This window comes from Numenius arquata, chromosome 23 (assembly GCF_964106895.1).
Source record: "Numenius arquata chromosome 23, bNumArq3.hap1.1, whole genome shotgun sequence".
Taxonomy (NCBI): domain Eukaryota; kingdom Metazoa; phylum Chordata; class Aves; order Charadriiformes; family Scolopacidae; genus Numenius; species Numenius arquata.
In genome coordinates this window covers 1,386,141-1,412,347 of record NC_133598.1, presented here as the reverse complement: position 1 = coordinate 1,412,347, position 26,207 = coordinate 1,386,141, and the positions used below count along the sequence as shown (strand labels likewise).

At 51.1% G+C, this 26,207-nt stretch overlaps 1 protein-coding gene and 1 pseudogene across 2 annotated transcripts; both read right to left on the bottom strand.

Moving 5' to 3' along the window:
• Positions 1 to 2,915: 2,915 nt before the first annotated feature.
• LOC141474707 (feather keratin Cos2-3-like) lies at positions 2,916 to 8,931 on the bottom strand (annotated as a pseudogene).
• On the bottom strand, positions 8,122 to 8,876 carry LOC141474708 (feather keratin Cos2-3-like). Of its 2 annotated transcripts, none has more exons than XM_074162742.1 (2): positions 8,798 to 8,876; positions 8,122 to 8,480 (listed from the first exon to the last, which is right to left on the bottom strand). In XM_074162742.1, exons 1-2 carry the CDS (start codon positions 8,874 to 8,876, stop codon positions 8,122 to 8,124), a joined length of 438 nt encoding a protein of 145 aa, XP_074018843.1. The 2 variants fall into 2 exon arrangements, with proteins under 2 accessions (XP_074018843.1, XP_074018844.1); XM_074162743.1 differs by having other exon boundaries at positions 8,122 to 8,448; positions 8,798 to 8,833.
• Positions 8,932 to 26,207: the final 17,276 nt, after the last annotated feature.

Here is a 26,207-nt window from a genome sequence, read left to right as displayed (position 1 = left end):
CGAAAGAGATGGCATTAAGGGGCCTCACCTACTTGATTGAGACCAGTGTGTCCTTAAGACTTGTGGCCCATCTGAGAAGACCTAAAGGCTGGAATGTTTTTACAAAAGCCATGGCTGCAGTGAATGTCCCGTCTTCTGTCATGGGTCATACACAATCCTAGAGGTTTCTGGTAACAACCAAAACTGACTGATGCTGGCTGAGAAGTCACACACACCACATAACAGGAGGAAGAAACCTCAAACCCAGTGGCACACCCTGTAAATTTTGCTGTTGAAAAAAAAATATTCATGAAGCCAGGGAATCATAGAATGGTTTTACTTGGAAAGGTCATCTAGTCTATCTCGCCTTGCCATGGAGGTTTTATATTCATACAATCTTTACACTTTGTTGTCTGTTGTGTCCATTCAAAAACAGTGTGCACTTGCAGCCCAGAAGGCCAATCACATCCTGGGCTGCATCAAAAGATGCGTTGCTAGCAGATCCAGAGAGGTGATTCTGCCACTTTGCTCTGGTGAGACCTCACCTGGAGTCCTGTGTACGAGTTTGGAGCCCTCAATATAGGAAGGACATGGACTTGATGGAGCGGGTCCAGAGGAGGGCCAAAAAAATGATCAGGGGGTTGGAGCACCTCTGCTACAAGGACAGGCTGAAGGAGCTGGGGTTGTTCAGCCTGGAGAAGAGGAGGCTCTGGGGAGACCTAATAGCAGCCTTCCAGTACCTGAAGGGGGCCTACAGGAAGGCTGGGGAGAGTCTGTTTACAAAGGCCTGCAGTGACAGGACGAGGGGCAATGGCTTTAAGCTGGAAAAGAGCAGATTTAGATTGGATATCAGGAACAAGTTCTTTACTATGAGGGTGGTGGAACACTGGAAATGGTTGCCCAGGGAGGTGGTTGAGGCCCCTTCCCTGGAGATATTCAAGGTGAGGCTCGATGAGGCCCCAGGCAACCTGGTCTAGTTGGGTGTGTCCCTGCTGGCTGTGGGGAGGTCAGACTAGATGTCCTTTGGAGGTCCCTTCTGGCCTGGACTATTCTATGATTCTATGATTCTATGTTGGGTTGGGATGGGGTGGGCTGAGCTTAAAGAGCACACACTCAGCCTTGCAGTTTGGTTGTCAATTTTATTTATGGAATATACTGTTGAAAATTACTGGTTGGGGTCTTCTGAAACATATTTTGAGTAACTGTGGGCATGAGGAAAACTCCATCTCCATGTCTTATAAAATGCATCAGTATCTGTTCATTTTGTACTAGATTGTGAGAATGTCATTTTAAAATCTGTTCAAAAGGCAATCTCTTGTTACAGGGACATAGGGAAAAGACACAGTGCTATTGGCAGGCCATGGAGGGGGAGATGCTGCAGTTGCTTCCTCTGGAAGGCAATATCAGCTGCACTGTGATTTGAAAAGGCCATGAATCTTTCAGGAAAGAGAGCACTGCTTGGATGGTAACCACATGAGTCAAAAAAATCTGTGTTTCTGATGTGCCAAGAAAATTGCCAGCCAGAGCTCTCCGGTCTGGTTTGAGGGTGCATATTCACCACCATGTTCAATGGTCTTGGGGAAACATGGGTCCTAGGGAGCCAGTTGCACGTAGAAATGTTTCCTTGGGTAGGGCTCTGCTGAGAAAAACAAGAGAGCTGGTCCATCTCAGACTTCTGTCTTAGGCAGCAGATAATTCTACCCTGGAAGCATCTATTGGTTATTGCCATAATGTAGGCAAAGATGTGTAGGAGATCTCAGTTCCAGGGTCAGAGCTGCAGCTGGGGCTTAGACCAAGACCAGACTCAAAGAGAAGAAGAGGTGCAGGTTCCATCCAGCAACTGCCATGGACTACCCAGGAGCCTGTCCAGGGCAGGAGGACAACAGTAGCCCATGCCAGACACACACACAGATATGCAGAGTTGGTGCAGGCCTGTGCTAAGCCTGAGCTCTCATAGAAACCCTGGGCTATGGGCCAATCAAGAGGTGTTGCATGGTTGCATTGGGCCTAGGTGGGCTTGGTCCTGATATTCATTGTCCCTGTGCTCTCATTTGACTCAGCAGTGACTCCCACAGAACCTGGCCTGGGGAGAGGTGCTCTCAGTCTTTACCCCATGCAGGAATCAGTCTCCCTCCCTTCCCGGGGAGCTCATAGTCAACTCCACATGCCCACATTTCCTTTCTGGAGGACGACAGTTGTCAGGATCCCTGTTCACGTGACGTGGTCCAAAGCCAAGAGATTATTTCTGAGCAGAGTCTCAGCAAGGCAAGGACTGATGGCTGTTGGCAGTGGAATAACTAGGGATGTATTCCTCACCTTCAAGAGGCAGTGCCTGAAAGAGAACTCTCTGCAGTGTGTCACCCCCCACCAATGCCTCGAGGAGTGATGAAGGGTTCCTCTATGCTCCTACGTAATTCCTCTCGCAAGGTAATGGATTTCTCCCTCCACAGTCAGTGTGCAGATGGAAAGACCACATAAAGGTCAGAGGCAGGGTTGCAGGAATTGTTTAATGAGTCTGAAAAGGGAAATGAGGTCACACCAAGTGGAGGCCCCCAGTGTGGAGAGCAGAAGGGGCAGATGAGAATGTGTTCCCCTTTTGCTGTGGCAGAGTTCCCCCAGGGAACCTGTTGACCTACATAGTAAAAGGAGACAGGCTTCAGGTACCTCCAGGCTGGTTTCTGGTGTCCTCACAGCAGGCTTTGAGGGAAGCACTAGACAAGAAGGAAAAGAGAGACAAAAAGGTGAGAGGAAGACAGGAAAGGTAACCATTGACTGTGTTTTCAGAGAGCTCAGGTTGGCGTCTTTGTGTCCATCCTTATAGGCCAAATCAGAGATGGTCGGCTGGTCTTAAAATAAATGACATGAAGTCTGATCCTTTGCAAGCATGAAGTTCTGAGTTCCGGGGGGGTCCTTATGCAGAGCCGTTGTCAGTATCTTTAGCAGGGAGGACATCTGCTGCCACAGTAGCGGCTGGTGATGCAGGAGAGGTCACAGCAGGCAGAGTTGATGGGGACTCCGTCACAGCTGAGGATGCTGCCAACAGCAGCAGAGGTGGAGGATCCCACCACGGTGTTCTGAGGGAAGGAGCTGAGGATGGGTCCGGGCAGGGTCACCACCACAGCAGGAGGCTCAATGACGACGGTGGAGTTCTGGCACTGCCTGACACAGGGCTCGTTGCAGCTGTTGGCCAGTGGGGTCGGGCCGCAGGGCCGGCAGCAGGGCTGACACTGGTCGTAGCAGGACATGTCTTGGGTTCAGAGGTGCACCTGAGAGAGAGGGCAGGGAAGAATAATCACACAGGCATTCATTCCTGTCACTGTACCATGACGAAGCCAAAGAAAATGCAGAGCTGAAAACTGGAGGCTGTGCAGCAATATATGAGGACTTTTTGGCCTCATCCTTACAGAGCCTGAAAAGAATCACCAGCTCCTATACAGCTACTGCCTGACCTCTGAGTCCAGAAGCCATCTCAGCACAGTCCCAGACTCCCTCCATGTCTAACCTTCTCCCTGCTTCCCTCTTCCATGACAAGCAGCCCCATGATCTGGCATGGAACAAACCCAGTGTCAGCTGAGAGGTCTGCTGAAGTGAGACGTCCTTTTTGAGACATTGGAGAAGGAGAAGGGGGTTCACACTCACCTGACTCCCAAGGAGCAGGAGGCAAGAGAAGTGGATGTGAGAGCAAGGAGCTGGGCTGGCTTTTATCATGGACCTTAACTGCCCCAGGCTGACAGAGGCTTCCCTTGCAGAGGTGATTATTTGCTGACAAGTTCATCTTGAATGCAAAACATCCCAGCTAATGCTATGGGCTCTGTTTTGGCTTCCTGAATTGGTGTCTTTCCATTTCCTGCTTTATGCCAGGCCCATTCCCCAGTGGAGGCATCTTTTGCGTGACAGGATGAAAGCCCCAAGCACTTCCAGTGCAAAACACCTGAATGTGGGCAGAGGACTCATCTCACATGCTGGAAGAGTCCAGTAAAGGTCACTCAGGACTCACTAAAAGCTGGCTTAGACAAGACACACTCAGACACTAATCTAGACCTCCAGGCATCTAGAGTTCATTGAGAAACCTCAAGACATCCAACGAGAGGCTGTCTACACTGTCCAGGGCACAGGACTTGGACTTGGCAGAGTCATCTTCTGCAAACCCTCTTTCAAAGAGCTCATTGGGGCTGAGGGAGGACTGATCTGCACTCAGTGAGAGCCAGAGATGCAGCTGATGAGAGTAACATGCCCAGCTTGATCCCATACACCCCAACAAAATCCCTTTCCCTGCTCTCCCTCTGTCCCTGAGTACCAGCAACATGGATATGGGCTTTAGCTGTGGAATGGAGCTACTTTTAGGCTCTGGTAGGAGACTCTGTGGGTTCACTTCTGATCATATGATGAAGCACTCCATGTGCATGTAACTAGGTAAGGCAGGCCCTGCTGTGAGCTTAGTTCTGAGTTCAGAGGCCACCACTGGACAATTGCAGGCTCAGTCTCTCCAGAAAGATGATTCATTTCATTTACTGTAGGGTGGGATCAGTCCCGTGTGTGAGCTGATGTCTCTGCACTGACTGTGGGAAGAGTCTGTACAGTGTGTTAGAGCAGGTCCAAAGGAAGGCTGGGAATCTGATCCAAGGGTTGGAATTCCTCTCCTACGAAGAAAGGCTGAGAGAGGTGGGGTAGTTATGCCTGGAGAGGAGAAGGCTTTGGGTAAACCTTCTTGTGGCTTTGTAATACTTATAGGGGGCTTATAAGAAAGAAGGATGAAGACGTTTTGCCAGGGTCCATAGTGACAGGACAAGGGACAATGGCTTTAAGCTGAAAGAGGGTAGATGCAGATTGGACATAAGGAAGAAAAGTTTTGCAATGAGGGTGGTGAGACACTGGAAGAGGTTGCCCAGAGAGAGTGTGGAAGCCCCATCACTGGAAATGTTCAAGGTAAGGTTAGATGGGGCTCTGAGGAACCTGATCTGGTGAGAGATGTCCCTGTCCGTGGCAGGAGGGTTGGACAGGATGGGCTTTCAAGGTCCCTTCCCACGTGTGCAAATGCACTCATGAGCACAGCAGAGGAACATATATGTGACTGTGAACATGCACACACATCACTGACAACTCATGCACCCAATGCCAGCTCTCAGCCTCTCAGGATGACTGTAGGCACGTTCTTCAGACCCCACAGTTAAGGAAATGAATCAGGCACCATCAGCTTTATTGACCTCAAGAGCTTGACGCTGCTTCGGTCAGCTGTTTTCTCTCTAGAAAAGACTCCACCACAGTGGAGTCAAAGCCGCCATGACCTTTCCAGACATTGAGCCTCTTCTTGTCCCAAGTCTGTGGGTCAGGAATAATATAAAATCTAAAGAACATCTACATGGATGCAGCCACAAAGAATCCCCACATTACATTTGAAAAAACTCCTCCAGCCTTAGGTGCCTGCAAGTGTCCTAAGTGATCTCCTTAGGAGAGATGTGGGGGTGTGAGACCAGCCCCAACTCTCTAGAGGGAGCAGTACCTCAGTGGTGGGCCTGAGACAAGCCAGACTGCCCACAGAATGACAGAATCACAGAATCTTCATTGGTGGACCTTTGAGATCATCGAGTCCAACCATACACACACACAAAAAAAACCAAAACCACAACAATCTCGGGCACTAGAACATGCCCTGAAGTGCCATGTCTCCACGTTTCTTAAATACCTCCAGGGATGGTGACTCCACCACCTCCCTTGGCAGGCCTTTCCAGTGCCTGACCACTCTCTCAGTAAAGTAATTCTTCCTAATACCTAATCTAAACCTCCCTTGCTGCAATGTCATACCATTTCCTCTGGGCGTGTCATTATTCACTTGGGAGAAGAGGCCAACACCATCCTCTCAACACTCTTTTTTCAGGTAGTTGTAGAGGGTGATGAGGTCTCCCCTCAGCCTCCTCTTCTCCAAACTAAACATGCCCGGTTCCCTCAGCCTTTCCTCATATGACTTGTTCTCTAGACCCCACAGGCTGCAAACCCTGAGGCTGGGGCACCAGAAATGACACTGACTGATCCCACTAAGAAAGGCACTCAGCCTCTTCAAAGCATTCCTGAAAATGCCCTTTACTAGCACTAAGACTAGAAAGAAAGAGAGGACAGTACAGATAACCTTCCATCCCGTCAGAGGGTGGCAACCCAGAGCTGCTCCACATCAGCTACTCTCACAGAATGAATCACAGAATGGCTGAGGTTGGAAGGGAACCCTGGAAGTCATCTGGTCCACTCCCCCCACCCAGCTCAAGCAGGGCCATCCACAGCCAGTTGCCCAGGACTGTGTCCAGGTGGTTTTTGAAAATCTCTAAAGAGGGAGACTGGGCAAACTCCCTGGGATACCTGTGCCAGTGCTCCATCACTCCCGCAGCACAGTACAATGTGCTGCCCCCTCTCCAGGGCACAGGTCACTGGACGGATCTAGTCCACAGAAGGATTGCCCCATTTTGGTCAGTCGAGTTGGTGGATGAGAACTGGGGGATGACCCAAGAAGTGGAGGATGTGGTTGGGCTTGCAGGAAGTACTATGAGAGGTGAGCACTGCTGGCAGAGAATGAGACAGGGAACTGGCCAGTCTTGTCCCTGCCACCTGCCAGACACACACAGTCTGGTGCATGATGGCCTCAGAGTGTAGTGGGTTGGACATAGTCAAGCAGTGGCCATAGGTCATGGGAATGTAGAGAAGGCGTTGTTGACTTCCCAGGATCTGGAAGAAGTATAGCTGGCCATGCAGATTGAGACGGATAAGTCCCCTGGCCTGAGGAAGCCCTCCAGCACCTTTGGAAAGAAGACACCAGGGAAGAGAGACTGAAACTTTTGGTCTTCAGTCAATCTGAGCTAGATTTCATCTGCTATAATTCCATTCTCAGTGGCAGACACGGGTTGGGTCCATCATGTCCATCCTTGCACCTGAACACTTTTGTCAAGACATCTGTATTTTCATGCAGGAAATGGCATATGGGACTGTAGTGGCTGCCAAGAGACATTTCCACTGATAAGAAGGGATGAGATCTGCATGTAAAAAAATCCTCTCCCTCAAAGAATGGCAGCCAATTCCTGGGCACAGATTTGTTGCGGGGACCAAAGAAGCAGTCAAGGGCTCTGCACCTGCCTTCAGCACTCATGGGAAGTGCACCAAGTACCCTCGTCCTGGATGACCTTCATGTTCTCCTGCATGTTCTCTATCACAGCAATTTGATCTCCTTCAGAAATACATCATTTCACTGTCCCATTTCTGTGCTGAGCACTCTCAGCTCCCACATGCTCAGCTCCACTTTTGAGCCTTGATGTGTCCAGCAGCATGGACAACTCCACCCTGCTGATGCCTCCAGGCCATAGCCCCTAGATTGGGTGGTGGAGGGGAGAGGTCATCCCAAAGGCTGTTCCCTTCATTACCACTCCTGCCATTCTGCAAGCAACTCATCTTCCAGAGCCCCACAGCCTTCACCCCAACACCCCAGAGCAGCTCTGGCCATAGCAAGAGGAACGGCCTTGCTCAAGAGCTCATGGGGCTGCTGAGACCTCAGGGCCTCCTGCCTTCCTGGACAATTTTTGCCTGATATAAAGCAAGGCATGACCTGATGGTCACTGGCAGCAGAGCAGCCAGGGATGTCTTCCTCAGCTCCAAGGGATGGTTCCAAAAGAGGAACCACTGCAGGATGTCCCAACCACCCTCTCCTCTGTGGATGGGAATAGGTCTCCTTGTGGTCTTACCCCCTTCCACCCCTTCTCTTTTGGCAACTTGGAGAGTGTCCACAGAGCAAAGGACAACCTGGAGGCCACACTTGAATGCAGCAGAACTTTAATGAGTGAAAAGTGGGAAACAAAGTCACTCCAGGTCGGGGCCATCAGTTCATGGAGCCCCAGGGGCAGCTGTGAGTTTGCGGTCCTTGGTCATGAAGACGTTCTTGCATGATGTCCGTCTGCCTGTCCCATAGAGGGAGAGGGGACAGATGGTGTCCAACAGGTTGACCTTGAGGGAACCTTGCTGCTAAGGGCATATGAAGCAAACACAGAAGAGAGAAAGAAAAGCAAAGCCATTCATCTGTGCTGAAAACAACATTCTAAAGCTTGATGCTCTGCCCAGCACCATGTTCTGAGTTCCTCAAGGTGTCTCCCTGGGACTTCCCCAGAATCTTTAACAGGGGAGGGACCTTCTGCCATAGTAGCGGCTGGAAATGCCAGAGAGGTCACAGCACCCAGAGGTGATGGGCACTCCATCACAGCTGAGGATGCTGCCAACAGCAGCAGAGGTAGAGGATCCCACCACGGTGTTCTGAGGGAAGGAGCTGAGGATGGGTCCAGGCAGGGTCACCACCACAGCAGAAGGCTCAATGACGACGGTGGAGTTCTGGCACTGCCTGACACAGGGCTCATTGCAGCTGTTGGCCAGTGGGGTTGGGCCACAGGGCTGGCATGGCAGGCACTGGTTGTAGCAGGACATGTCTTGAGTGTGGAGGTGCACCTGGGAGAGGAACAGGGAGGATGCAGAGCACAAGGGTGGGTGAGGAGCAGCCTGGTTACCCTGTCACAAAGGAGTCAAAGCCACTACTGAGTGGGGAGATTGAAGCTTGGACAGGAGCCATGTGTTCTTCATCACCCTACAAAGAGCAGCCTGGCCCAGGGAGGCCCTTTTTTAGTGCATAAAACAAAAAAAAAAAAGCCTCTGCTGCGTCCCAGCCTCTCTCTAAGCAGATGTTCTCACATCACGAGAACATCCAAAGCCCAAGACAGGACATAGCCATAATTAGCTGAGATGTGCATCAAGGAGAGATCTCACTTTGGAAGAGAAGGAAAAGGAGCTTCAGATTCACCTGGTTCCCAAAGAGAAGGAGGCCAGAGAAGTGGATGAGAGAGGAGGGACCTGCACTGGCTTTTATACCTGCCCTTCATTGCCGCAGGACCAGAGGAGCCCTTTGCAGAGGTAACGATTTTCTGACAAGCTCATCTTGAATGCAAACCATTGCAGCTAATGATATGGGCTGTGCTTCAGTTTCCAACACTGCTGCCTTTTCATTTCCAGGTTTGTGCCATGACCGTTCCCCAATTAAAGTTTCCTGTGAGCATGCGACTGAAAGGCCCCAGGATTTCCAGGGCAGGATTGCAGCAGTGCAGGCAGAAGACTCAGTGCTGGATGGGTCCAAAGCAGTCAAGTGACATCAGCCTGGGTCACTCTGTTGGAGGTGACTGAAGTGTCATTCTCAGGAGGAAGCTCCAGCCATCCTCAGCTGGATGCTGAATGACTCCCTCGCATGAGGAAGTACAATGCCCATCCCTTTCCCTCCCCTCTCAGCTCACTCCAATGGTCGTTGTTCCCTCCCCAGGTGTGTGCGTTGTGCTTGCTCTTCGGTTATGACCCCATCCTGCCTACCACCGACTTCAGGAAAAAAGTCTGGCTGGTTTGGACTTGTCCCCACTCTGTGCAGTGTGCGAGTACACAAACAATGGCACGGGCACGCCGGGGGCCTTGTCCTTCCCCAGAAGTTCCTCTGTGTGTCCTCATCACAAGGGAAGGTGCTGCTCATGGTGGGGACATTCACATGAGCACCAAAGTGCAGCAGGTTCCCAGGGAACCCCAGTGCAGCTGAGTGGTGATGGCACCAGCCCCCTGGAGATCTGTCCAGGGAAGAGGCCCTGAAATGCAGCCCCTGCCTCCTGAGCTCCCCTTCTCCTGCCCCTGCAGAGCTCACACTCTGCTGCTGCCCATTTCAGGCCACAGCAAGGATGGATTCACTCCAACTTGGATCCTTAGTTGAATTCAGAGGACCAGAATATTGGGAGCTCCTCAGCATGGCTGGCAGTCCCTGCTCCCTGCCTCTCCAGGCCAGGACACAGCTGCTCTCCCCAGCGCTAGAGAGTTCAAAGGATGGGGATTGCTTTCTGGGCAAGGAGAAATGCTGAGGAAGCCTGACCATCTCGTGTCTTTGTCATCTTTGTCATTTCTTTCTCCTTCCTCGGCAGTGGCTGCGGGCAGAGCCCAGGTGCAGCAGGAGCCGTCGGCAGAGACCACCGAGGGCACCACCATCAGCATCAACTGCTCTCACCCCAACATACAGACCCGGGACATGATCTACTTGTACCGTCAGCTCCCGGGCCGAAGCCCCGCATTACTCCAAAGAGTTCTTAAAGATTCCAAGGAGCTGCGGACCCCGCCGGGGTGGCTGCGGGTGGCGGCAGACGGCCGGTCCAGCGCCCTGTGGCTCGCCCGGCCCCGGCGCGGGGACGCCGCGGTGTATTACTGCGCCCTGGGAGACACGGGGAGAGGAGCCGGGGCTGCGGCCGGGCAGGAACCGCCGCGGGCGGGGCCGGGCGTGTGTGTCGGGGGCGGGGGGACATCCCCGGGCGGGCCCGCCAGGGGGCGCTGCCGCTCCGCCCGCCGGGGCCGCCTCGCCCCGGGGCGCTTGCCCCGACCCACCGCCACCGCCACCGGCTCTGGCACCGGGACCCTCCAGGCCCCACAGCCCCCGCGTCCCGCAGCCCCGGTAGGTTCCCTCAACGCGGCTCCGGCACCGTCCACCGGGCGGAAGCTTCCTCCCGCCCCTTATCCCCCGCTCACCCCCCACACTCCCACCGGGACGCACACAGAACCCCCCCGCCACACTGCCGGCGGCGGCGGGGCAGGAAGCGCGCCCGGAGCGGTGGGGGTGTCCGGCGGGGCCCGGCAAGGAGCGATTGCAGCCGCCGGCCCCGCTGGCTCCCGGCCAGGAGCAGCGCCTTTCTGCCCTGCACAGGGCGGCGAGCGGCAGAGACCCTCCTGCCCACGGGCAGCCGGACACACCTCGCTCCTGCCCCACGGACCGGCTGCTGCTGCTGCTCCACGGGCTGGGGCAGGTGATCTCTTCCACCCCTCTTTCGTCCCCATGCTCACATAGAACCGAAACTGATACAGGGTCTATGCAAGTCCTAAGTGCTTTCTTGCTGGTAACTTTGTAAATCGGCTCAGATAGACAATTGCAAATGGAATCCTTCAGCTCCACTCTCTGCTTCTGGAGTGCTCCTGCTGGGGTTGCAAAGGCATCCTGTAGAGCTGGCAGTTCTGCGTCGGCAGGAAGGTAGAACATGATTTTCACAGACACCTTCAAGTGTATCCCACAGTGCCTGGTGATCGGGACATAGAGCTTGGGGCACACGATTCCCCTCATCCTCAGACTGAGAGCCTTTGGTGCTGAAGGGAAGTCCAGGAGATGGGAGAGAAGCTTGAGCTGGGCACTGGTTGAAAGACACATCTGAGCCTCAAGTTCAGACCTGAGGAGGGAGCCACAAAGAGATCTGCTAAGTTGCCGTGTGGGGATGAAGGTCCGTGGTGAGAGCTGGAAAGAGGCCTCTTGTCATGGTGTCGTGGGCCCAGCCAGTCCCCAGAGAGGCATGTGTGGTTGTAGGAGCTGAGACAGCAGTGACAGTCCATGTTCACAGGGTTCCAGGGCAGAGACGAAAGGCTCAGCCTCTTCTCTGCCTCAGCTGGGGCCTGTTGTGGCAGCCATAGTTGTATTGCAAGGGAATTCCTTGAAGGTTTGCAGTCACTGGAGAGCAGAGGGCAGCCCACCGTCCTTCTGACATGTCCTCAACTGGACAACACGACCCTGAAGGCCTTGTGGGAGCGAGGTTGTGAATGGGGGCTGCTGTGCCAATAACCTGCCTCCTGCAGTCTCTGCCAACTGTGTGAGAAAGGCCGTGGGTGAGAAGGGGAAGAGGAGCCCTGTTCCAGGCAGCAGACACCAGAAGACAAGAAAGCCAAGTAGCCCTTTTGCTTGCGGGATCCTGAGCTTCTGGAGCCCAGAGTGGAACAAGCAGCTGGAGGCTGTGGGTTCTGTGGGGAGGGGAAGGGACAAAGAGTGACTGCCTGTAAAACAGAGAGCTGTGTTGCTGTGTCCTCCCCTACTAAAGTGAGGGAGTGTCTCTGTCCCTGTGTGGATGGTTTCTGCAGCAGATGCTCTTCACAGAGATGTTTATCTTCACGTTCCTCCTCTATGGCCAGAGGAGAAGGGAGAGAGTGTGTGACACCTGGGTGCAGGCACTTCAGTGTGTGCCCGGTCCTCTCTCCATCCTGACCGTCCCAGGGACAGGGTGGACATGGGTGCATGCAGGGGTTCCTTCTCCATCTCCTGCAGAGCTGTGTGCTGGCCTGTGCAGCTGGCTAGGTGGTGGGTGTCAGGAGAAGTTCTTGAGGCCTGCCTGTCTCTTTGATGGACAGTACTTAAACCAAGAGTCTGTTCTCTCTCTTGAGGGCCTTCTTGTGGTAGAGATTGGGGGACAGACTCAAAGAGGCCTGTCTGGAGAAGCAGGGAAGGACTTTTGCTCCTCCCTCTGGGCTGTGCTTTGGAGGCCTCTTTGATCTGGCAGAGGCTGAAGAAGAGGTGAAGGTGCAAGCATCAGGTCCTTCATGCTGGCAGGTTCCTGGGCACTTCATGAAGGGAGAGCGTGACATGGTCCTGATTTTCCTGGCAGCGCTGGTGGAACAGGCAGACTTTGGTGAGATGTGACTTTCAGGCTGGGGAGCATGAGGCAAGAGTTTCTGTGGCTGGTGGTGGAATGAAAGAGACATGAGTTCTGATTCCCTGGGGAATCTGGGAGAGTTTCTGTAGGGAGATCCGGTGCTGCAGACGGGCATGGTAAATAATGTGGGATCTGTCAGGATTAATGGGCATAAGAGGAGGAAGAAGGCATCACCCTAAATATGCAGGTACTGAAAATTCTTGAGGGATCTGTTAATACACATTAAGCCTGAAAAAAAAGGGAGCGATGCAGCACACAGCAGCTTCTCTGCTGGATGTTTTGGATCCAGTGCTACCAGTCTCTGTAGGGATGGTCATAAAGAAGGACCAGCAGAAAGAAGTGTGCAGGGACAGACAGCTCGGCATTTCAGAGACTGGGAAAAGTGAGACGGAAAGTGGGGACAGTGAGCAAGCTGATGAAGTGACAGACAGACAGGTCCACAGGCAAGCAAAGCTGAAAGCCCTTTCTGGTTTGACAGGTCATGCCCAAAAGGACTCTGTGCTCCAGTTCCCACCAGAAATGACCATCCAGGCAGGACACAACGCAACTCTGCATTGCAATTTCTCCACCAGCTATTCCAATCCCTCCATCTTCTGGTACCAGCAGCACCAGAGCCAGTCCCCTCAGATGCTGCTCTGGGTGTACAAAGGGAAACCTCAGGTGGATTCAGGGAGGTTCTTCTCTGTAATGTCTGTGGACACCTCCCAGGTGTTTCTGCATGTGCAGAACACCAAGCTCCAGGACAGTGGAACCTATTTCTGTGCACTGAGCCCACACTGGTGCCCACAGCTGGCAGCAGAGCACAAAAAGGTGGGGGTGCTCTGAGGAGCGGTTCCCTCCCTGCCACTGCTTGCATGGAGCTCTGAGCTCAGCCTGCCCAGCAAGGGCACCTGGAACTGTGGTGAGGTTGGACCCCTGCCTCCCCAGCCTGTGCTGCTGTGAAGCACATGCCAGCGTGACTTGCACAGCTGCATCTAGACCCAGGGTCTTTGACAATGAAAAGAGTCCAAGAAACCTGACTTGGGGCAGGCCCTTTGGAGGCTACACCATAAAGACGCCAAACCAGGCTTGTAAATGCCCTCAGCTTAAAATAGCAGGTACCCCAGAGTGAGACCTCCACTGATGACCACAGCTGTCTACACTGTCCAGAACCTAAAACTGTGTTGGATTTGTCAGGGGCATCTTCTGCAAATCCCGTGTCCAAGGCTTCAATGTGGTTGAGGGGAGACTGATCTGTGCTTGGTGTGAGGGGGAGATGCAGCTGAGGAGAGTAATGTGCCCAGCTTCAGCCCCTTCACCCACACATAAGCTTTCTCCCTGACATCCATCTGTCCTCAAGTTCCTTGGCCATGGAGATGGTGTTTAATCATGGGATGGGGGTGCTTGGAAGGCTAAGTATAGGTGGACTTATTGCTTGGTGAGGATGGAGTCCCAGTGACAAATGACACAGAAAAGGCTGACGTGCTCAAAGCCTGTTTCTCCTCAGATTTTACTGGTACGGCTTCTCCTCAGGCCTGCCACATCCCTGAGCCTCCCCACAGACATGAGCACAGCCAGAAGAAAATGTACATGAGCACAATCATACACACACCCCTCTGAGAACACGGACTCCTGACACCAGCTCTCAGCCCCTCTAGAGAGCTCTTGGCAAGTCCTTCAGACCCTACAGGTAAGGAAGGAATCAGTCACTGACCAGCACCATCAGTTTTAGCTGAGCTCAAGGGTTTGGCAGCGGTTCAGTCAGCTGCTGTCTCACTGTAGGACAGAGAGAAACCACAGTGGAGCCGAAGCTGTCATGGCCTTCCCAGACACAGAGTGTCTCCGCGTCTCAGGTCTGTCTGTGAAGGATAATATAAAAACTAGAGAACATCCCCATTGCTGCAACCCCCCAAAGAATTCCCACATTAGAAGGAAAAGAAAATCCTGCAGCATTGGAAACTCCCACCTGACCTTGTTGATGTCCTCAAGGGTCTGGAACCGGCCCCTGCCCTTGCAAAGGGAGCGGTGCCACAGTGACACACTCATGTGGCAGCAGAAGGGTGTGTGCCTGGGACAAGCCAGCCTCCCCTCAGGCTACAGACACTGAGGCTGGGACATCAGAAGGGATGGAGGAGTGAACCTGTCTCTAGACCCAGTTGAAGGTAAACACTCTCTTCAAAAGGCAGAGAAATGTAGGAGCAACATTAATTTACAGAGCAGCTGAACACATGGTTTGGCTGCCCTGGGAATGCTCATGCATCCTTTTGATATTTTCCCCATTTTTAAGGGACGTGCTGGCCTTTTTTTCCTCTTGTGTTTTCCAGGCAATGCAGGTGGTGTCACTGCCTGGAGCAAGAGGGAGCTGCCTGCAGCCTCCTCCGTTACCATGAGCTGGCTGAGTTTCTCTTGCAGCCAAGGTTCCTAATGGAAAACCCATGTTGCACATAATAATGCAAGAGTAAGGAGAGTGTACTTGGTTGACCTGGCAAGGCTTTGCTAGTGCAGGGTCTGCAGGGCTGGCTTCTGTGAGGAGACACCAGAAGCTGCCCCCCCGGGTCTGGCAGAGCCACTTTCTTTACAGGCCAAACAAGGTTCTTGAACGGCAAATGTGTCTGCTGGACAACCCCAGCTTCTAACCATGTTTTACTGGTTGGGGAGGTGTCAGCATGTCCTGGAGCAGCCAGTCCTGCTCTGAATCTACAGCCCTGGAGGGAGGGACCCGCACAATGTGGAGGGTACAATCCTCCCCAGTGCGAACTGAGCAGATACGGAAGGAATATTTTCCCCCACTGGCTATTGAGCCAAGGAAACAGGCTAGTAGGTCAGCAATAGCAGTTATATATTAATAGGATGTTAGGTCAATAGGTTAATGCTTATGGCAATATATCAGAAGGGAAACAAAGAGGATGTTGGCCAAGAGAAGAATCAAGAGGTAAGCGCTACAAGTCAAGAACAGCCAAACCGACTAAAACTAGTTTGCGGTTTGGCTGAATCCCAATGAAGATCTAAGCCTGCGCGAACAAGAAAGGTTACTAGCGGTGACCAAGAGGAGTCTCCTTACTTCATCATGGGGACCCCCGGCGACCACCACCAGGAGGCACTGCGCAGATGCAAAGGGGCGGAGGGTATGGAAATGGCCTTGAGAGACTGATTTTAATACAAAGCGGGACAGGACATACATATGTATAGGCGTCTTGCAACATATATTGAATATATATAAGTTAGTAGCATAAAGATAGGGCTTTTGGGTTTTGAGGGCGTGCACAGTTTGGTGGGATCACCCCGCTGTGCTGCCCGGTGCTGAATAAGCATACCTACTTTACAACTTTATAACTTTAGAAGTTGTGGAGTCTATTTTCCGAATGTCAATTTGGCGAGCCAGCCAGGAGGAACTCTAATCAGCTGCGGGATCAACTGCAGAGAGGACGCCCCTAGGCGCGCCCCGAGTACTTTCCTCGGAGGAGCCTCCACTCCCAGCTGCTCACCGTGGGAGTAGACAACGACCTTCTGAAGCTGCAGACAAACAATATGTTTAAGGGTGGCCATGGCCGGGGCTGCTGGTAAATCGCACAGAGACATCTGGCGTACGGCATAGTCCCTGTTTGGGAGGGTACCCAGTTTGGTATTTGGTAAGGGGATTTGCTTTGCTGACTGATAGAGCAGTCATTAACGGTTTGAGGGTCAATTTGAGCGAATCCGAGGTTGCCGCTGCATCTCGTTTAAGGGAGCCAGGACGGACCTGCTAATGATTGTATAAGAAGCAGGAGAAGGGTAAGCGGGCCTCATATTATAATCCAAGTAACAAATAGACTTAAGTTTTGCCGGCCATGTATGTTTGAGAAGTATGTATATATGAAGTGTGTGCATGTGTGAGATGCGAGTGTGGAGTTCTGATCTGCGGTTCCGTGTTCCGTGTTCCGTGAGGAGGCCGGCCGGAGATGAACGAAGCATTTGAAGCGCCTGATTTACACTGGCGGAATAGAGAAAATTCTTCCTCAAATGGTTTGGGCTTGAACCTTGGGAATATCTTAACGAAGGAGGGGGTTGGGTAAGGGGGGGGGAAGATAAAATCTTATTGAAAGGAGTATATTTAACCCCAACCAATCAAATAATGACTTTAGACTGGGAGCAGCCTGTTGTAGATAACCTGCCTGACATTTCAGACTTGAACCCCTGGGTCGATGGCTATGTCAGGGTGATCCCTTGCCTTGCGTGTGGAATAACTCTCGCACATAAGTCAATCGGGAACTGGCATTTGAGTTGGGTATTACTGGAGTGTAAAAGTTGTAGAAGGAGGTGGTATTGTCGGTCAAGGAGACGGAGGGTGGAATGCCCTAAGTGCCAGTCCCCTGAACTTAATTATTGGAAGAAAGACCAGGAAGCTCCCAAAATAATAGGGCTAGCGTGCGGTAAAGGGAGCCTAGTCCCAGACACCTGGGATGTGTGGGAGGGGGACTGGGAGAAGACGAAGGAACTCTGCAGACATAAGTTTGGGTGGAAACTGAGAAAAGGGAGAGAGATTGGTGATGGGCAATAGTCAAGGGGGTATCCTGAGAAAGAGCCCTCTGGGGTGTATACTTGCGCACTGGAAAGACATTGCTGGGACCCGAGGGACGGAGAATAAAAGGACCCTCATAAATATTGTAATCAGTGGTGGCCCCCGTATAAGTTAGAGGACAGGGCTAAGTGGCCGTTTAATGGGACCCTGGATTATAACACCATACTACAACTTATGCTCTTCCTAAGAAGGGAAGGAAAGTGGGATGAGGTGAGCTATGCAGACATGTTCTTTACGCTCCAAAATCATCCGGAGTGGCAAAGAGACTGTGGGTTGGTACCGCTGCAAGACCCCATGGTACTTGCGCTTGAACGGGAGAATAACAAGGAATTGGGAGGTAAACTGCGGTGGTGCTGTTCTGCCTGTAGCATAGGGCAGCGGTGTATAAAGATGGGGAAAATACACCAGGGGTCCGAACAAGATCTTAGTGACCTACTTAAACCCCCCCCCTCGTAACCGAGAAAGAGATGGAGAAAGAGATGGGGAATCAGATAGAGCCTCTCCCCGCAACAGCCCTATAGTCTCCCGAACTTGGGGAAATCAACAGTCCTACAGGCACCCCTTCGGGAAGCGGTGGGACCTGAGGGAGGAACGAGATTGATTAAAGTTCTGTTTTCCACCACCGATTTAGAAGCATGGAAGAGAATAGCTAGGGAGTATAGGAATGATCCCATAGTTGTGGCTAGACATTTCCAGTTCATTATAAAGCAACACAACCCGGATTGGAACGACATACAATTATTGCTGGAATATATGACTGAAACCGGAAAACAACTGATCCTGAAAGTAGCTGGAAATTTAGTGGAAGACCATTATAAAACAGCGGGAGAAGATGTGAAAGAATATTTCCCACTACAGGATCCGAAGTGGGACCTGAACCGATCTGTGCATATGGATCAGCTGCAGGCCTATCAGGGATGGATTCTGAAGGGCATGGAAAGAGCTATCCCGAAAACTATCAGTTGGTCAGCTCTGTACGCTATCAAACAAGGGCCCTCAGAATCACCATCTGAATTTTTAGACCGGCTAAGGGATGTAATGCGCCACAGTACACCCTTGGATCCCGGGTCAGAGGTGGGGATCCAGCAGCTGGTGTCGTTGTTTTTGGGGCAGTCAACGGGAGATATTAGGCATAAACTCCAGAAACTGCGGCCGAATGAGAGCAGGAATTTAGAGGTACTGCTTGATGAAGCTTGGAGAGTGTTTAGCAACTGGGAGGAAAAGTAAAAAAGGCCAGAGAAGGATAGTGGCTATTACTAGAGAAGAGGGAGATCGAAAGGCCAGACGGGGGCCACCCCGGCTAGGCAGGGACCAATGCGCTTTGTGCAAGGGGTATGGTCATTGGAAAGGAGAATGTCCCAAAAGTAAGAACAAGGGACGAGTTAGTGGGCAGGGGAGAGTGGTAGTCCACATGAAAGAAGATTGACGGGAACCTGGGAAGTCTACCCTAGCGGATCCCTTGGTTGCAATAAAGTTAGGGAACGAGCAAAAAGAGGTGGAATTTTTGGTGGATACGGGAGCAACATATTCAGTTCTGAATCAAGCTTTAACCCCCTTGGGGAATGAGTACATTATGGTCAAGGGAGCAACTGGCCAAAGTGAAAAGGCATATTTTTGCAAACCTCTTAAGTATAAAATGGGGACACAGTGGGGTATTCATAGCTTCCTATACATGCCAAATTCTCCCAAAGCACTTTTGGGAAGGGATCTGTTGGAACAGTTGGGAGCGGTTATAAAATTCGAGAAGGGGGAGGTTACACTGGAGGTAAAGGATCAACAGTATATTCAGATAATGAGCTTATCATTGACCAACCTCTCCGCAGAGGGAAAGATCAATGAAGAAGTTATTAACCAAGTTTATCCTGGGGTATGGGCCACAGATGTGCCTGGGAAGGCTAAGAATGCACTCCCTGTTAAAGTACAGCTCAAGGAAGGATATCAGCCAGTAAAAATCAAACAATACCCTCTAAAAAGAGAGGATAGGGAAGGAATCCGACTGACCATATAAAAATTCCTCCAGCTAGGGATATTGAGAGAATGTGAGTCCAACTTCAATACTCCTATATTGCCAGTTCAGAAACCCAATGGTTCATATCGGATAGTACAGGACCTGCAAGCAGTGAACAAGATGAGGTACAGAGGACCTGTACCCAGTGGTGGCCAATCCATATACTTTGCTTACCACACTAACCCCCGAGCTAACTTGGTTTACCGTTTTAGATTTGAAGGATGCCTTCTTTTGCCTCCCTCTTCACCAAACCAGCCAAAAGTTATTTGCGTTTGAGTGGGAAAACCCCACGAGCGGGCGTAAGACTCAGCTTACCTGGACAGTGTTGCCGCAAGGATATAAAAACAGCCCAACCATATTCGGCAATCAACTTGCAAAAGATCTAGAATCTTGGGAGCAGCCACCAGAAGAAGGGAAGCTGCTACAATATGTGGATGACATCCTAATTGCTACAAAGACAAAAGATGCATGCATGGCCTGGACAGTAAGCCTCCTCAACTTTTTGGGGCTCCAGGGGTATCAAGTATCCCAGAAAAGGGCACAAGTTATACAACAAAAGGTAATTTATTTGGGGTATGAAATCAGTGCTGGAGATAGAACCTTGGGGAGGGCCTGTAAAGAGGCCATATGCCAAACTCCAAAACCCAGAACGGTGAAGGAATTGCAGACCTTTCTGGGAATGACTGGGTGGTGCTGGTTGTGGATTTGTAATTATGGACTGCTTGTTAGACCTTTATATGCGTTAACCACCACGGACCAGAAGTTCCTTGAGTGGGTTGATGACTCCGAGAAGGCCTTCGAGTCACTGAAGAAAGCCCTAATGTCAGCCCCAGCCCTAGGATTGCCAGATGTGAGTAAACCATTTTTCCTTTTCTTCTCACAAAAAAAAAGGGATTGCTCTAGGAATCTTGGCGCAGGACCTAGGCCCATATCTTTGAGCAGTGGAATATTTCTCCAAACAATTGGATACAACTGTGAAGGGATGGTCTGGGTGCTTGCAAGCCATTGCAGCAGTAGTGTTAAATATACAGGAGGCCCAAAAATTCACTCTAGGCCAGAAAATAACTGTATCGGTATCCCATACGGTATCTGCAGTATTGGAAGCTAAAGGTGGATATTGGCTTTCTCCACAAAGATTCTTGAAATATCAAGCTATAATGGTAGAACAAGATGATGTAGAAATTTTAGTCACTAATCTTGTCAATCCAGCCTCTTTCCTTGAAGGAAACATGGGAGAACCAGTCCACCATGACTGCCTAGAGACTATTGAGGCAACATATTCGAGACGCCTGGATTTGAAAGATAGCCCTATAGACGATGCAGAAAACTGGTTCACAGATGGGAAAAATTGACTTCATGTCTACTGAATCTAGCATGGCTTAAGCAGCTGTTTGTAATGGTTATAATGCTCGTGATTCTGTTTTTGATTCTTTGCTTAATGATTAAGTGTGCATTTAAATGTTGTTTAAATACAGGAGATTCTTAAAGTGAATGGAAGAGAAATTGGTTGAGGCAGAAGTTGGAATCTAATAAGTATTTTAGGGATTTAGATAGTAAAGGAATTTACTAGTTTGTAGAAAAGGGGGGATTGAGCCAAGGAAACAGGCTAGTAGGTCAGCAATAGCAGTTATATATTAATAGGATGTTAGGTCAATAGGTTAATGCTTATGGCAATATATCAGAAGAGAAACAAAGAGGATGTTGGCCAAGAGAAGAATCAAGAGGTAAGCGCTACAAGTCAAGAACAGCCAAACCGATTAAAACTAGTTTGCGGTTTGGCTGAATCCCAATGAAGATCTAAGCCTGCGCGAACAAGAAAGGTTACTAGCGGTGACCAAGAGGAGTCTCCTTACTTCATCATGGGGACCCCCGGCGACCACCACCAGGAGACACTGTGCAGATGCAAAGGGACGGAAAGTATGGAAATGGCCTTGAGAGACTGATTTTAATATGAAGTGGGACAGGACATACATATGTATAGGCGTCTTGCAACATATATTGAATATATATAAGTTAGTAGCATAAAGATAGGGCTTTTGGGTTTTGAGGGCGTGCACAGTTTGGTGGGATCACCCCCCTGTGCTGCCCGGCACTGAATAAGCATACCTACTTTACAACTTTATAACTTTAGAAGTTGTGGAGTCTATTTTCCGCACGTCACTATTAATCGTCTTTCCTGCTCATGGATCACGGTTTGGGATATATATCGGGGCACTCTCAGAGCCCACCTCAACCTGTAGGTGGTGCATACCCTCCTAACTCCAACCAAACTGCAAGGTTAGAAAGACCTTTCTAGACAGTTCTTCAGCAACCCCCTCACCCTGATTTTGTTCACATTCATCACTTTATTCCTGGGGTGATAGGGCAGATTTCCATGAAATTACTTCTGCCCCATTATCCAGCAGAGCTATAACCCATTGCTAATTACGCTGGCCCCACAGTGTTACAAGTAGAACATAAGGGTTCATTCCCACCTATGCCTGTCGCTGTTCCCACCCCTGTCCCCACACTGAAGAGTGGATGCCCTTTCCCTGGGCTTGTTTGCAGGGAAGGAGGAATGCCACCATCTGCACCCCCTCCCCCTTCTCCCTCTTACTATTTGCTGCCCAGACACCTTTGAGCCGCTGCGCCTGCATCTCACATGGGGCCGCTGCTTCAGCTCCAAACATCCCCACGTCTATTTCCAGCACGGCAGTAACAACCAAACGCAGCACGAGTTTTCCTTCCCTTTGCTCTACCCCGCATTCCGTGAAACAAGTTAATACTTCAGGCGGGCTGGGACATCCAGCAAATTCCTCCTCACTTTCCCAATTCACCGGAAAATCACCTGGGCCAAGTGTCTTGTCACTGCCCCCCATGACTGTGTGTGGGGCCAGCCAGGCATTCAGTCTGTCTCTTCTTCACTGTCCTTTCTCTGCAAAGGCATTTCCCACTGGGACCTGATGACTCCAACAAGTGTTTTGCACCAGGAGCTGCGAGTTCATTTTTATTTGTGGATTAAAGTCTCTCAGACTCTGTCAAGTATGGCTTAAAATGCTATTTCTTAGACTAAGGCTCTGAAGAAAGAGAAGGTAGTAGAGATGATCCCACATCCTACAGAAGCCTGGCGCCCTAAGCTATGTGCTGTCTATCTCCAATCAGGGCACAGCTCACCACGCAGGTGCTGTACAGGAAAGGGTTACCCCATTTTGCTCCGTCACGCTTTTAGAGGATTTTCATAAAATAAAACACCTCTATTCATCCTTTCTGCTGTCAAACAGAAGCAATGTTCCCATCTGAACCTCGTGCTGTATATTTAGACACAGGCAAGGACACCCATGCAGTGTAATCGCTGGCATCGAGCAGGAGCCATCTAAAGCTCATCAGACACAGTCAGGTGGACGAATTTGTCCTCTTGTCAAGGGGTTTGGGCAGCAGCACACAGCTCTGAAGGCCAAGCTCTGCATGGAGAACAGCAGAGCAGAGGCCAGGGCCTCTTCAGGGTACACGGATCACTGAGTCGTTGATGTACAGTGGTCTTTGGGTTAGGGTGACCATACCCTGCCAGTTGTTTACTTCATCTGCAGATATACCAGCTCTTGAACCTGCTCAGAGCAGATTTCCCATCCTTCTTCCTTGGGGTGTAAATCAAGGGGTTGAGCAGGGGCATAAGAACAGTGTGAAAAAGAGCCACTGCTCTGCCCAGTGACCCTTTGGAGGGGTCTCCCATGTAGGGGAAGACACACGGGCCATAGAAAGAGGCCACAGCAGTGAAATGGGATACACGGCTGAGACAGCTCAGTGCCTGCCTTCTGCACAGCAGAGCCCCAGCGTGATTTAAATCACCACAAAAAGAGAACCTCTTCTGGCAACAGTGCCCTTAGTTTGAAGCATAAAACCTGCCTGGATCCTGTGCCCTTGTCCTACCTTTCCAAGATCTCCTCACTTGTGCAGCCAAACAAGAGGTCATGTCAAGAGCCAGTAGCAGGGCTCTGGCAGTGCTTTGGCCAAAGGGCTTATTCATCTCTCAGAAGAAACACCATCCCTCTCTCTTCTACAAAGCCAATTGCAGACGTTGTCCTCATTGCAAGGACCCGAGGCACCTTCTGCTTATTACAAGGTTCAGTGCAGTAGGGTTGGGAAGTCCAACTGTGCTGCTGATGTTGATGATTATTAATAGTATGACCAGGGAAAAAGGATTTCAGGGATGCAAGTGAAATGCCCTTACAAAGCTTTAGGCCTTCAGCCATTCTGAGATATGCTTCATGAGCCATAACTCCCTCTTGATGGAGGACATTGGTGGGGGATTTCCATCCTTCCACTTGTACACTTATGTTAAGACATCTGGATTTTCACGCAGGAAAAAGGATATAAGACTGGTAGCTCCCAAGAGATATTTCATCCGATAAAAAGTGCTGAGATTAACATGTAACATAATCCCCAAGAATGGCAGTCAGTTCCTGAGCACAAACCTCTGGAGGGACCAATGAAACAGTCAAGACCACTGAGACCACATGCAGCTCTGTTGGGAAGTGCACCGAGTACCCTCGTTCTTGCTGATCATCACGTTCTCCTGCACGCTCTATATCAGAGCAATATGATCTCCCTCAGAAATACACCATTTCACTGTCCCCATATCTCTGCTCACTGCCCTCAGCTCCCACATCCTGAGCTCCTATTTCCACCCTTGGCACATGCAGCAACATGGGTGACTCTTCCCGGCTACTCCTGCCCACATGTGCTGGCCATGGCATCTGGATTGGGTGGTGGAGGGGAGAATAAGGTGAAGTAGCAGGTCTGGGCCACCCCAAGGGCTGTTCCCTGCTTTACCACTCCTGCCATTCTGCAGAGCAAATCATCTTCTGGAGCCCCACACTCACCCCTGACACCCTAGAGCAGCTTCAGCCACAGAAGAGGAACACCTTTCCTCAAGAGCTCATGGGGCTCCTGCCCCAAAAGGGCCTCCAGCCTTTCTGGGCATCTGTGAGCACAGAGACAGCAGGGCAAGGCCTGATGGTCACTGGCAGCAGAGCAGACGGGGATGTCTTCCTCAGCTCCAAGAGATGGTGCTCCAAACAGGAACCACTGGAGTGTGTCCCAACTTCCCACTCCTTTGTGAATGGAGAAGAGTCTCCTTGAGTCCTCACCCACTTCCACCCCAGAGCAACACCTATCTCAATCCGCAGCTTGGAGAGTGTCCACAAAGGGAAGGACCACATGGAGGGCAGGTTTGAATGCAGCAGAACTTTAATGAGTCAAAAGAAGAAAGCAAAGTTACTCCAGGTGGGGAACGCCAGTCCATAGAGCCCTGGTGGCCACCTAGACTCTGTGGTCCTTGACTATGCAGAAGTGGAGAAGTTCTTGCATGATATCTGTCTGCCTGTCCCATAGAGGGAGAGGAGAGAGAATTTCTGCACCAGGTGTGCCTTGGTGGGACCTTGCTGTCCAGAGGAATGGAAGCAAACACAGAAAAGGCAGAGAAAGGCAAAGCCATTCAGCTGTACTGCAAACACATCCCAAATCTCAATCCTTTTCCCAGCACCATGTTCTGGGTTCTTCAAGGTGTCTCCCTGGGGCTTTCCCAGCATCTTTATCAGAGGAGGGGCCTTCTGCCATAGTAGCGGCTGGAAATGCCAGAGAGGTCACAGCACCCAGAGGTGATGGGCACTCCATCACAGCTGAGGATGCTGCCAACAGCAGCGGAGGTGGAGGATCCCACCAGAGTGTTCTGAGGGAAGGAGCTGAGGATGGGGCCGGGCAGGGTTACCACCACAGCAGGAGGCTCAATGACGACGGTGGAGTTCTGGCACTGCCTGACACAGGGCTCGTTGCAGCTGTTGGCCAGTGGGGTCGGGCCGCAGGGCCGGCAGGGCAGGCACTGGTTGTAGCAGGACATGTCTTGGGGCTGGAGGTGCAGCTGGGAGAGAAGAAGGGAGGAAGCAGAGCACAAGGTCGAGTGAGGAGCAGCCTGGTTATCCTGTCACAAAGGAGCCAAGACCACTACTGAGTGGGGAACTGGAAGCTCAGGCAGGAGACTCATAGTCTTCATCACCCTAGAAGGAGCAGCCTGGGCCAAGGACGGTGTCCCCTAACATCTAAACCAAAAGCCCCATCATCCAAATCTCAGATTCTCTTTAAGCAGACCTTCTCCCTTCTTCCCTCTCTCGTGACAAGAAGATGCAAACCAAAGGACAGGAGAGAGCCAATATCAGATGAGAGGTACATCAAGGAGAGATCTCACTTTGGAAGAGAGAAAAAAAGAACTTTGGACTCACCTGGTTCCCAAGGAGAAGGAGGCCAGAGAAGTGAATGAGAGAGCAGGGACCTGCGCTGGCTTTTATACCTGCCCTTCATTGCCGCAGGAGCAGAGGAGCCCTTTGCAGAGGTAACAATTTTCTGACAAGCTCATCTTGAATGCAAACCACTGCAGCTAAGGATATGGGCTGTGCTTTGGTTTCCAACACTGCTGCCTTTTCATTTCCAGATTTGCGCCATGCCCATTCCACAATCAAAGCTTCTTCTGAGAATGGAGATGAAAGACCCCATCATTTCTAGGGCCGGAATGCAGCAGTGCAGACAGAAGACTCAGCTCAAGTGCCGTGTGTCTTCAAATGACAATAGCCTGGGTCACGCTGTTGGGGCTGTTTGAAGTGTCATTATGGAGAAGATGCTCCATCCATGCTCAGCTGGATGCCCATAGGCTCCTGTTCATAAGGAACTGCCATGTCCTTCTCTTTCCTTCCCTCCTCACCTCACCCTAATGGTCACTTGTTGTTGCTTCCCCACATATATGCCTTGTCCTGCCATTTTTTGACCCCATCCTGCCTAACAGTGCCCAGTTCCCAGGGCAGTGGGAGAGTCAGAGAGTCCATGAATCATGGTATTCCTATGGATCTTCTTGTCTTGTGTGTATGGTAAGCAGCCAGGTTCTTGTGAGTGCACATGGGATCATGAAGTTGTGCCTGATTCCATGCTGGTGTGCCTGAGCCTTTGTGTGTGTGTCCCCGTGTGTCCAACCTCATGAGGGAATGTGCTGGTTATGGCAGGGATACTGTCCACTGCTCTGTTCATGGGCAACACTGAGCAGCAGGTTCGCAGGATCAGCAGGAGCCCAAGTGCAATTGCGTGGTGATGGCACCAACCACCTGGAGCTCCGTCCAGGGAAGAGGCCCTGAAATGCAGCTCCTGCCTCCTGAGCACTCCTCCT